Source organism: Diaphorina citri, unplaced genomic scaffold (assembly GCF_000475195.1).
Source record: "Diaphorina citri unplaced genomic scaffold, Diaci psyllid genome assembly version 1.1 scaffold3236, whole genome shotgun sequence".
NCBI lineage: Eukaryota > Metazoa > Arthropoda > Insecta > Hemiptera > Psyllidae > Diaphorina > Diaphorina citri.
In genome coordinates, this window is record NW_007380647.1 from 4,917 (window position 1) to 18,313 (window position 13,397).

Below are 13,397 nucleotides of genomic sequence, written 5' to 3' on the forward strand. Positions count from 1 at the left end.
TAATGTTAGGTTGAACGTAGGCATGAGCAGTGACCTAACCTAACCTAACCTAACCTAACCTATTTTGGCGGTATTTTGACTGCTTTTGGACAAATTTCGACCGATTTTTGGCGGTTTTCAGCTATACTGAATAACGGTTAGAGATATTGTAAATGTTACAACAGAACACCCAAATAAGCACCATTCAATAGGATAAGGAAAGTCGTGTGATGTTCACACCAGATTTTTTAATTCCGTCTATGAGGTGAAAAACCCTTTATATAGTTTACATAATATAATTATTACAATCAATTTACATACAATAGCTGAGAGACACAGTTATGTCGAATCGTGAACGACTTCCGCCCCCGCATGTCCCGAACCTTTATCGTCCGTGCGGCACCCGGGGGTGTGTCCCTATCTCCCTACTCGAACCTAACCTAACCTTTACGTTGGTTTTGATTTTTATTAAGCAGGCAGCTGGCGTCAGATTTCGCTTATTTTCGATTGCCATTTTTTGTGCGTTTCATGAGTAGCTTGGAGTACCATCAATTAAGGCCCAATATTTTTTTTACCATTTTTCTCAAGGTTGAGCACATGGAAAGTGCTTCTCATTTTGGACATTTCTTACGCAGCCAGAGTCAGATGTCGCCTTTTTGTGCATTTTTTAAACGTTTCTGATTTTTACTTCCTTTTTTTTTTAAGGCGTTTTGCTTTAAAGTGATAGATGGGTAAGTTATTTTGTAAAATAATACAAAAACAGCACTATCATTGTAGTGTAGAAATTGTAGTTGTAGAAATATGTACAGAAATTTTCCTAATGTGATTTTTGAAATCGTGGATTCATATAACTAAGGAGTAAGAAAAAAATCACGATTATAAGCAATGTCCAGAAAAATCTATAATTTTATTTATATATACAGAGAACACTGGGATTATTGTAAAAAAGAATATAGGACTCCTAGGTATATAATAAATTTGTTTGTCCCGATGAAGCTTACTTGTGCTGGCTCTAATACTTTTTCCTCAGTTTGCATATGAAGAATCCGATGGTATCCGTATTGCGGTCAGTCGGTATCAGAGGAGGCCCGAACCTTTGCATGACAGCCTGATCCTCTGCCTCGAGGTCTTTCTGTGAAGAAATTGAAAAATGATAACTATGGTACCTAAAATAAAAGATGAATTCCCCAAAAACCGCTAATTGTCCGAATGAGTATGATACGAAACTAAGGATTCAATCCCGACTGAGTCCAATTCTTTTTGGTTGTACTTGGTATGCGGGTACACTACTCCAGTGCACTCGCCTCTTGCGAAAAACTGAGTAGCTTCTTAAATCGAATAGCGACGAGTGAAGAGTGGCGCTGGCGACTCTCCTTAAGTGAAATGAAAGTTTACAGGATTAAAAATGACTCTCAGCTTCACCACAAATGATTACATTCACTAAAATGCACAAAAAATATGAGTAGGAGATGGGTACAATTGCACGGGGAGAATTACTACTTACATGTGCTAGACCCTTCATACCCAGTTGGGGTAGAGTTTGCACCAGTTCCACTTCAGGATGTCTGTGGAGGATCCACGCTATTACGGCTTCATTTTCTTCAACACTGAGGCTGCATGTACAATAGACTAAAATACCATCCTTCTTCAGCAGAGGAATGCCCTGCCAATCAAAAAGGGAAACAAATCTGTATACCTGTAGTCCGAACTAGATTTACTATTTAAGTTATTCTGAGAATAACTTAAATACATAAGTTATTCTCCGAATAACTAACCCTCTCTCCTCTCTATTTTTTGCTTTTCAAACTGTAAGTTTATATTTCACCCTGTAGAATTGGTTTCGTTTGGTTTTATGGGGTAAAATGAGTGTATATGTATTTCTGAAGTTTGGCTCTACTATTCCAACATTGCAACAGGTAGGTACCTATACGGCCTATTTCGCGGAAAATGTTGTGCTTTAAATCTTCAATAAAATTGTTCTTAGAAGATCATTGTAAACTTTGAATTTGAGAAAACCTAACGGGGTTAACATTCGTCGCGAAATAGGCCATATACATATACCTGTTGCAATGTTGGAAAAGTAGAGCAAAACTTCAAAAATCGCCTCCAAAGTGTATCGTCAATAACCATTGTCAATAAATATGATATCTTACTGCTTGCAATAGTTTCTTCTGTATGTTGGCATACGATTTGATTTTCTTGTCCAAATTGAGAAAACTATTTGCATTGTAAAACATCGGCCTTTGTCCAAAACCACTGCATGGGGCGTCTAGAAGAATTCTATCAAAGGATTCCTTCTGCAGCTTCATCCTTTCTGAAGTTGACAAAAAGAAAAAAAGAATAAAATGTAAAATAAATAAACATGTACTATGAGTAAATCACCAGGGACTCGGTGGCAATGATAACAAAATAATATCGACCTTTCTATTATTTTTTTTTTCTCCTTCTCCTTCGCCTTTTTTCGTGCTCATATGGAGTCGGCGTTGTTCGGTCAGCCTCTGAATCAGCCCTGGGTTGTTTGCTTTGGGCTTACATTTAGTTTTAGCTGCAAAAATTTTACGAGTGAATGCCCTTAACATTCATCCTTTGCATTTCTTTAGCAAGAGAAATGTCAGGCTGGTATCCTAACTGTTCAAAGTTCTCCAGCCAGACTAGACTGCTCCCTATTTGAAAAATTTTAAGGGATTACGCTCACCTATTAGTTCCTCTTATAAGAAAAATAAATAAATAAAATGAAATGGGGGCACGGCTAGCTCAGTGGTAACGCGCGCTTGCTTGACATGCAGAAGGTCCCGGGTTCGAATTCCACAATCGACAAAAATCGACGTTTTTCGATTGCAAATATTTCAACGGGTTACTTTCTGGTGTTCTCGTGTTGACCCAGCACCTAAATGGGAAGTATTTGTCTTCTTCTTGCCTATCTGATGAGGGACATACTACGGGATGGGCTGCGATGGGCATACTACGACACAGACCACCACTTGCGTCCACTTTTTAGTACAATGCTGGGCAATTTTTTTCGTGTATTGCAGGAAAGTACATAGCTGAATGAGACGAAGAAAAGAAAAAGAGAGATCAAATTACCGATGTCAATCTGACTTGAAGTATTAATACGAGTAGAATCGTACACATGGGTCTGTATTGAGGAAAGTTGCAATTTCTTGATTGTTTCTTCCAATTTGGTCACCCTCGGTTTAGACTTATCCAGTGCTATCAAGGTACCCTGCAGTAAAAATAATAATTATTATGATGAGGATACTTAGAGTTCACATATTGAATAACTCCTCTCTTTCTCTATACATTGCACGCCGCCAATGCAGTGATAATTATTATGATGAGGATACTTAGAGTTCACATATTGAATAACTCCTCTCTTTCTCTATACATTGCACGCCGCCAATGCAGTAATAATTATTATGATGAGGATACTTAGAGTTCACATATTGAATAACTCCTCTCTTTCTCTATACATTGCACGCCGCCAATGCAGTGAAGTACAACTGATATTTTAGAGGAAAGAGGAGTGTAATGATGGGAAAGAAAGGTAGGTACTACGTGAAGGAGGAGTACACAAATTATGAAGTGAAAAGGCGGGTTACAAAATTGATTTCTAATCTCTTTGGGGTGGGAAGCCTTTTTTTTGTACTTGAGTTTTTTGGGAGCACTACTTGGCGAGCTTTTCTAGGCCACGAAGGGTATTTTTTCGGGGTATCTCATAACTTTTTGTAGAAACTTAGCATAATGTGACTTATGAGCGCGCAGCGCGACAAAGTACAAAGGCAATAGGGAGCGCGTAGCGCGACCGTGTGTGGGTTGTGTTGGGGGCGGAGGGTGTTTGTGTGTAAGTGTAAACCAAATTTTGATATTATCACTTCATTGGGTAAGTAAAACCGGTATTATAAGAATAAAATAAGTATTCAATCAAATTCAAGGCCGGGCCCTTTGTCGCTGCATTCAATGGTCTTTTCAAATCAAAAAATGATATCTGTTCAGTTTTAATGTTTCGTCATTGTAAGTAATGTTTTCTTGAATCTTGAACTTTCCAGACTTGAAAGAGTGTTTCGGGATTTGCGAAGTGGGGACAGGGGGGTCGGTGGCCGATGGCTACTTTGAGACCCCTCTTGATCCCTATTAAGTAAATTGTAAGTTGAATATAGAAAATGCAATTTGGGTATTATTTAAGAATATAAATTTTATTTTTCATTTGTAAGATAAATATTTAATTGACAACTTCTACAAAACCTCTGGAACAACTGACTTGAGCCTTCGACCTCTGGTTCGATTCAGCAGCGTACATACTCACGTGAGTAGCTCCCATGGCGTAGTGGTCACTGCGCTCGCCTTGTACGCGGGAGATCTGGGTTCGATTCCCGGCGGGGTCAAGAAATTTGTATCGCAAATGATAAATTCCGTGACTGACTGTTGCGGGGCCCACTCAGCCTCGCGAGGAAAATGAGTAGCTATTACATATATATAAATGCGCATAGCGACCGGTGCCAGCATGGTAGATAAACATTAGATGTTAGGATTATTGAGATTTTGGGAAAATCCTACAATGCTGCAGTGAGCACCAAAGTTGTGATATAACACAAAGAAACTGCATTTATTATCACATACTCACGTGAGTATGGAAAGGTGATCTGACTGGCCGAAATTTGGATTACCGAATCCTGATTGGTTTAACATTTATGAAGAATCAACAGGACCCAGGACAATTACCCGCAGACTTGGTATAATTTATTGTTTACAATTTAACCGAATTTCTGGGAATATCGAAGTGTCATTTATATTTTTTTAATTTTTATGAGAACTGCTGAATTTCGCTTTGCAAATCAGGGGCGAAGTCGTCTCAAGTCGTAACAAGAGTTCATATTTCATTTCCTTTTATACCGTTTTATAAACTGGTAAAAATATTCCTATTGGTTGGATAAAGTTCTGCATGATGGAGTACCTAAAAATGGATACTTGGTCTGTGGCGTATATCTCTAGTAGCGCTGTCAAATTTTATTGACTTGGCGGGGCGGAGAACTACCGCGCTAATTAATGTACGTATTTAAAATTACCGTGTCATTCATGAGTAGTGCAATATGGGTAAGTTTGTTGCCGGGAGCAGCACACATGTCCAGAACTTTCTGTCCTGGTTGTACGTCCAAGTAATGTCCAGCTAAGATACTAGGAAGGTTCTGCAGAATACCCATGCTAGAATCAAGTGCTACGTTGGGCACTTGAGAGAGGACATTGGTAATCTCCACTGCCACACCCCTAAACAAAATATCCAAAGCATAACAATATATTGATAGACTAGGCCTTTGTCTCGCTGGAAGACGTAAAACTGAGACAAAACCAGCCCTGTCAAGCCACAGACAATAACACTGGCTCTTTTGAGGGTACCTGAATGGGACTATGGTCAAGTCCGTCTCAGGAAGTAGGGTACAACAACATAATTATGTACCTGAATATCTCTCATTTGACCCCTACAATTTAGGGGCCCTGAGCTAGCTCTCTGGCCTTGATGACACCTCTTGGTATCCTCTTAATGGGATAGTATATGAACTCACAGCTTTTCTCTAGAATAAACCTGAGTATGCGGACTCTTTAGAGGTGCTGCAGGTGAATTTTAGAGAAACTGGGGAGGTTGAAACATACCAGTGAGAGTTTTCAAAGTTCAAAGTTTCATGTATTTCAACTCAGAACAAATTGTTCACATGTTACAAGCACAAAATAGAAATAGAAAATCTAAAATTAAAATTAAAAATAAAAATTAAAAAAAGAGTACTTCTAGGTTCCATCAAGGCCGGGGGATAGCAGCTCGGGCAGGGGAAAAAATATTGGTCACAATAGATCTACTACAGAGAGTACAGAGGTCGCAGTGTTAACTGCATACTCTCTCGGGAGAGGAGCAACCAGTCCCATAATAGAATAGAATAGACTAGGCCTCCCAAATAATAAAAACTCAAAAACCAGTTGGCATATAGATTTCCGAATTTCGAATAACAAGCATATGTATGTGTTTTAAATACACCCTGAGCTACTTACTCGCATTTTTTTTTTGTTTTTTTTTTTTTTTTTTTTTTTACTAAACAAGCAGCTGATATAAAATAGTGTTTTTTATCATCCAGAGAGGGCAGCACTGATGATGTTAAAATCTTTAGTACTTATTTACTTTTTCTCTTTGTAATGTCCTCGCCCAAGGACACCGGTCACATAGTACCAAAAAGTTAAATTATAGCTTGGGTACATTGTACTACAAAAAGTTTGTCCTTGCCTGAGGACATTGGGTGCGAAGAGGTTAAAATCTTTGAAATTAAACTGACTTTCTTTTTAATCAAAAAATATTAGGTATGTATCTAGGTATTGTAATTTATGCCTACTACATATTTCTGGTTAGTAGAAAATAAATAGGTGTTAAGTATAGGAAAGAAGAAAACAACTTGGATATTGTCATGCCACGGCCAGTCAGTTTATGCTGACTTAGCGCTCTTTGCTTTGGTCTAGAACCTAGAGGGAACCAGGAGAGGATATTGCAATAGAGACTAGTTTTGGACAGAGAAGTAGCAGGTTGTTTGAAAGGTAAGATCCATGTATTTATTATTAAATAATTAAATATTATATTCTAATTCATGAGTTGTGTTATTCCCATAAAATATTATTGATCCTTTTTATATATTTTGTTCTCCAATAAACAAATATTAAAATAAATACCATTCCCAAACTCCTGTTTTATTTCTTTGTTCCAAAACTTTCTCCCGTCGCAAGACATTAATCCGACAGGTTCAACCTACCAAAATAGGTAACCGTCACAATATGACTGTAAAATTTATTTTGAAAACAATACTTTCCTCATTAAAAAAAAAAAAAAAAAAAAAAAAAAAAAAAAAAAAAAAAAAAATGGAGGGAATATCAGTTATATAGGAGTTGGAAAATGCTATGTGACCCTCTGTGACATAAAATATGAGAAATTAGATGAGTGCATGTTTTTGCATATTTTGGTAGGTATATTGACATTTTTGGTGCATATTGCATACATATTCTGGGAATTTTTTTCATGCATATAATACACTCCCTAGTCATCATCATAATACTCGTAATTTTATAATACTTAACTTACTTGAATGAGTTGATTTCCAAAACTTTCTACAAGTTCTTGCGGTTTGTAATTTTTAAAATTGACTCTGACAGTGGTAAACCTTGGTGTCAAGGTCAAATATCTGATGAAGTATTGGTGCTGGAAAAAAAGAGAGAGAGAGAGAGAGAGATTGATTAGGTACTTATCAATCAGGGCCAAATTTAGGGGGGGCCAAGGGGGCCCAGGCCCCTCCCTTGAGCTTCATTTTTCTCTTTTACTGTATGTCAAGGTCCAAAAATTTGAAAACACATAAGGGGACCATGGCAACAAGTGTGGTAGCACCATTACTCCCAAAGAGTAAACAAGCAGGGCCCGTCCCTCCGGGAATTTTTCGATCTTGGTTAAGGAAAATCAATATTTATGTACCTACCTATTTTATTTAATATTCATTTTATTATTATTCTTGATTTGATTTTTTTGATTTTACTTTTATGTAATGATTTAAAATCAAGACTAGAGCCCGTTCTCCCTTTATTCCCAATATAATGTTCAAGTCACCCATCCATTTATTGGCCTTGCTCGGCGTAGCTTAACATAGATGACGCTAAAACCGGTCTTAAATGATCGACTGAAGGGTTATCTAAAACTAGCGTAGCTTAACATAGATGATGCTAAAACCGGTCTTAAATGATCGATTGAGGTGTTATCTAAAACTTTCTTGCTTTGAGTTCATAGGTCGTCGCGACAAATTTCGAGATCAGAGCTCATTTGTGTGAGAGAGAAAATGTGAAAAAAAAAAAAAAAAAAAAAAATCCCAAAATTACCAAATGAACTTTAATTTTTTTTTTGTTTTTTTGTTTTTTTGACAAAAATTTCCCATAGGTCGTCGCGACAAATTTCGAGATCAGAGCTCATTTGTGTGAGAAAATGTGAAAAAAAATCCCCCCAAAACCAGTTTTTTTTGGTTTTTTGGCTTTATGGTTTTCTGGACAAAATTTGCACCACCATTTTTGTGTTCCTGGTAAAAAGACCTTTAATTTGATATATAGGTCAACCAGGTTTGGATAACTCCTTCTATGGGGACAGACCAACCGACAGACGACACCGAAGCAAATACTATAGTCCGTCCCTTATACCTTTTTATTACTATTGTAATAATAAAGGAAGGACGGACTAAAAATAACCTCTGTTAGTTCTGCCTCTTCAACTCAGAATAAGAGTAAGAATAACATATAGAGGGAGTGTTTGGGTCTTTTTACATATCAAGGTCGAAGGACAGTTCACAAACAGCTGACTAACCAAATTTGTTTAGTCACCTGACTTTACTCTTCTCTCATTGGTGGAAAATTATTGAAATCTTTGTTTACATTTTGCAGTCCTGGTCTGTATTTTCAATTTCCCCCAATTTCTGAATGGTTTAATGAATTTTTAAAGTCAATAATGGATAAATAAGATAAGATACCCATCGAATTCACTTAGAAGTTGTTAAAAGTAAAAGTTTCATAAAAAAGCAGAAATAATGTTTCAAAATTTCTGTAAAAATCATCCTACCCCAGGAAATTATTCATGGTCCGGCACTGGTACCAAATCAGTTGATATATTATAACCTTTGATTTGAAGTGTCTTTTGTTTTGGTCCCAAACGCTCCCTCTATGTTATTCTTACTCTGAGCTCTTCACTCATATGAGGCATAATAAGATAAGATACAACTTTAGTTTGGTAACCCTGTCAATTTTGTTTATCTGGGTGCTTACTTTACACACATGCATGTATAGTACCTATAGGTAGGTTGTATAAGTGATGTGGTAAAATAAAATCAGAATTTAAGGTTATATTTTTAGTAATTTGTGCATAAGTAACTAAAAAATATTTTTACTTAAAGAAACAATGCTAAAAAAATTAAACTCTTTTAATAAACTCATTAGGTAAGTGTTCTGAAGAAAATACTTTATATTTTGTATTTATGTAGGTATTAAATGAAATAGGTACATGTTTCCACTATTTTTATTTATTATTTACCCTACCTACCCTTGTGATTTTTTTTTTTTTTTTTTTTTTTTTTTAATTTCTCTTTCCCCACACATATTTGTGGGGGGGTAATTTACAGAGTTTTTTTTTTTTTTTTTTTTTTTCAATATCTCATGTACCTACACATACTTGTAGGTAGGTAACTTACATCACATTTATAAATATTTGCATATTTCTCTACAAAACTGTGACCCACAGTTTCTGTTGTTTTCTCGTTTGAAGACTGTTTGCTGTAATGAGGATGTTTTGTTTGTCTTGATACTGTGGAGTTCAAATTATATGTGATCAAAATCAGAAAATAGTTTACCATACTATGACAGATGCTTAGTAAATATTTTTTAAATACACACTTTAATCTGATAAAATAATTCATGATAACAGTCCTACAATCTACACTACACTACTAACTACTACACGTACACTTCACTACAGTAACCTTAACCCTTAACCTTAACGTCCTTAACCTGGCCTGGCTCAGCCTGGCTGGCTTTACCTTTACTTTAATTCGTAATTTCGTAGGTACCTACTACCTAGTAACGTAGTAACCTAGAAACCTAGTAGCCTAGAGCCCAGCAGCCTGCGAGTTTTCAAAACCCAACTCACTTGTGAATGGAGCGGGGATTTTTTCTATTTCCCACGGGAAAATGAAGGGAAATTTTGTTTTTCCCCCCGTCCGGCCTAGTGATTGGTTTACCTTTAATACCTATACTCTATAGACCTATAGATAGGAGTCTATAGTTAGCACTTAGCTGTGGGTTGACGGGCCTGCCTTCTAAGCGAGTAAGCGCTAGGTCGCGGGTTCGATTCCCGCCCGGGGCAGAATTTATCCTAAAATACATATAATTATAAGGTTTGTCCGGCTGGCTTTCTCCTATCCTGTCTTCCTTCTCTCTTCCATTTCGCGACATCTCATCTGCAGTTACAGTTCCTACTATCAAATCTCTTGAAAAAAAAAAAAAAAATCATTAGATAAGTAGGTAACTATAACTATGTACTGACTACTCTCAATACCTACTGATGTCATCTTCTTCTTCCCCTATGTCTATTCCCTTGTATTTACATGGAATCCCTTGATAATTTAGGTAAATTGAAAAATTGATTTAGGCATTTAGATCAATGGTAATTTTATTAAAGAGGACGTATATCTAGACATTTCTATAGGGTATTGGGGTTCAAGATAACAAAGAGAGTAACCTGTTTTTTTGTTGGGTGTTAATAATTTTTACTTTTTAGCCATTGTAGCCAAGAGTGTATCACAGCCCAAGCATGGTACCTGTGTAACCTGTGTTATGCTAGTGCCTCAAAGTTTCAGAATTCAATTTACAAAAGTGCATAAAAATACAGATATCTCTGGATGTAACAAGGCCCACTCATTCTCATGAGAACAATAAGTTACTAAAATCTTTTCTTATTAATTCTAAACTGTTAAAAAGAAAATAAAAACAGATATACTATGTTTAAAAATGGTAATGTGATACCTACATGTAGGTACTTTTATTGATATCTACATAATAATTACTAGTAGTTCTGTGAACTGTAGACCTCACTCAGACTCTTTTGTCCAAGCCCTCCAAGCTGATAGTGCTGATACTCTGATACTAATGTAGAATGTACCTATGAATGCAATTGAAATGACTTTGCTATTCCAATGAATAGAAAAGAAGTAGGTACCTCTTACGTAAATAAAAGGGAACAGGTTTCAGATATTGACCCTTTTTACTTTCCTTATCCTATAGGAAGGAAAGTAATGTAATCGGGTCAAAATTTCGATGGTCAGTTTTTAGTGCCAAAACACGTTTTGAGGTCCCTGGAGCCTAAATACAAAGTTTCAGCCATTGGTCCGTGTGTGTGTCTGTCTGTCTGTCTGTGTGTCTGTCTGTCTGTCTGTAAACTAATTCACATGTATAAAAACAGGACCTTACCTAGGGTAGGAAAAAGGTTTTTCATTATATTATATGATATGTCAATCAATCAAAACTCTCAAAAGAATTCAAGATTTAAACAATAGAGTTTGGTCCTTGACTTTTTTTAGAAAGAAAAAAAGGCTTTATGAAGATGAGTCATCTATTGGGAGTTGAAAATTGCAGACCAAAAATGAGTCCACTCAGTTCTGGGACCCCAAATTGGAACCTGCAACGTGCATTGACGTTTGGAATTCCTGTACCAAATTTCATCAATATCGGATTTGGCAATTGCAAGTTATAGCAGAACAAACAAACATCTAAACCAAATGCAAAACAGTTAAAAGATAGACCTCACTTTGTTCGGTTGTGTTAAAGAGAATGGTTGTGTTGACCTTTTTTTAAAAAAATAGCATCATTGAATTCCTTGTTGAAAAGTACATCATACTGCATTTAATTACCAGTGTCAGAAAAAAAAAAAAAAAAAAAAAAAAAAAATCCATTAGTCTCTAAATGTGCGTAGGGGCCTTAGACTTCACTTTGTGTAGGGCTCCTAAGAGGACCATAATTCCAATTCTATGAGCAATATCACAACCCAGGTCTTCTTCCTTGTCCCTATAGATACTTGAATCTGTTTACAACATTCTGGTTCTCTTTTTCTAGATGTATTTTTTACCTAAGGAATTTTTTACCTATTTACCTAAGGAACTATTGGTAGTCACAAAAGCCTGTAAAGAATTGCAAGATTTCTTTTATTGGTTTCACCTTCGTTGAGTCCATGCTGTGGAGATTAAACTGGGCAAAACTAGTGGTTTTTGTATAAGGCCCTAAGTGTATGATTTACACTCTGGATGAGTCTTAGCAGATCATTGCTCAATCCGAGCTATCATTGTGATGGATTCAATGTTAATTTGTTCTTTCACTTTTACCCGCTGTGGGTTGGACACCTTATGGTTTCTGCGCCTTGTAAATTTCTTTTTATTAAGGGTCTACCAGCCCCATTTGTATTTTTCCAAAAGAAGCAAGGGCAGGAACCAAACTTGATTCCGACTTGATGTTGTTTGGCAAGACCTTGACAAAAGATTTTACTGAATCTTTACATGCAGGGAAATTTTCAATGACCTTTTGTTTATAATTTGAAAATTGTTCTTTCAAAAGGTCTAGGACATTTTTTCTTTTCATCTCTTCATCCTCTTCAAGTTCATCTGTGCCATTACTTTCACCGTTTTTCTTTTTCAATATTCTCAGGGAACTTCCTGGTACCACAAATTTCACCATGGATTATGCTAGAGTCAGTCAAGGGGGTAACACTAGAGTGAACTTGTAATTTTTTACCACCAGTTGCTGTATTCATTCTAATGAGGCCAGTGGCAATGAAGTACAATTTCCTTTTAGTTTCTTCATCCTTGAATGGCAGGAATTGCTTTGATGACAAATTAAACTTTGTCACTACAGCAATGTCATTATATTTGCAAGGATACACTTCATACTTATCCAACTTGACCAGGAGCAGTGACCAACCTCAGAATTTGACAGAATTTACGAATAAAAAACGTCTCTCAAGCTACACAACAAATGTTCCAATGTTTATTGTGGTTCACACTTAAAGAGAAAAAAACACAAGACTTCACTAGTGACTTACTAGGAAAATTAGAGAAAAAACGTTTCTCATAAAGGGCTACACAAACACAATAGTTTTCTTCCTAGAAAGTAGAAAGTATAAAACAGTTAAAATGAGAAATGAGATGTTGGAAAATCTCAACTTGGAAAATCTTTTGTAACTTCAACTTTGGATCGATTGATCGGAAACTTATTTAACTTTTCATAACCTCACAAATGATTGAAATGATAGAAAATTTCCCGTTTCCCCCCAAAGTCAAATGAAAATCCCACGCGAGACGAAAATTCCCTGACAAATGAGCTCCCCATTCACAAGTGAGTTGGGTTTTGAAATCTCGCCAGCAGCCTAGTTAGCCTAGTACCTACTTCATTTAAAATATTTTAAAATTTGGCGGTTAATTTTTACAAATTTTCGTTTTAAATACGATGCCCAGGTCAGGCCAGTGTTGCCAGATGTACGGTAATCGAGTCTGGTACGGTAATCGTAACCGGAATTTACGATAGGCTGTGGTAACACTCCGCGGAGTAAAAATAAATCAGTTTTTTTTGCAAAGATAAAATACGGTACTATCTACATCTACGACTTATAAAATTAGAGGTAGGTATGTTGGCTCAATCACCGGATTCCCTCAATGAGAAAAAAAAAAAAAAAAAAAAACATTAGCTCAGTCCGCGGACTGGATTTATGAAAAAGCTCGATCGCCTAAATCAGCCATTAAGCATCATGTCATAAGAAAGAAGAATAAACTGCTCAATCCCCGAAAGTCGGTAAAAATATTGAGCAACTTAACGGTAATTAGCTC

The 13,397-nt window shown here is 36.3% G+C and overlaps 1 protein-coding gene across 1 annotated transcript; it reads right to left on the reverse strand.

Moving 5' to 3' along the window:
- Positions 1–855: 855 nt before the first annotated feature.
- LOC103520121 (putative methyltransferase NSUN6) lies at positions 856–12,495 on the reverse strand (the record flags this gene model as incomplete). The annotated part of the gene is made up of 6 exons (XM_026831364.1): positions 856–1,111; positions 1,484–1,642; positions 2,133–2,293; positions 3,064–3,202; positions 5,043–5,328; positions 12,198–12,495. Coding segments are annotated over 6 exons (1,163 nt in total), but the record flags the coding sequence as incomplete, so codon positions are not given.
- Positions 12,496–13,397: the final 902 nt, after the last annotated feature.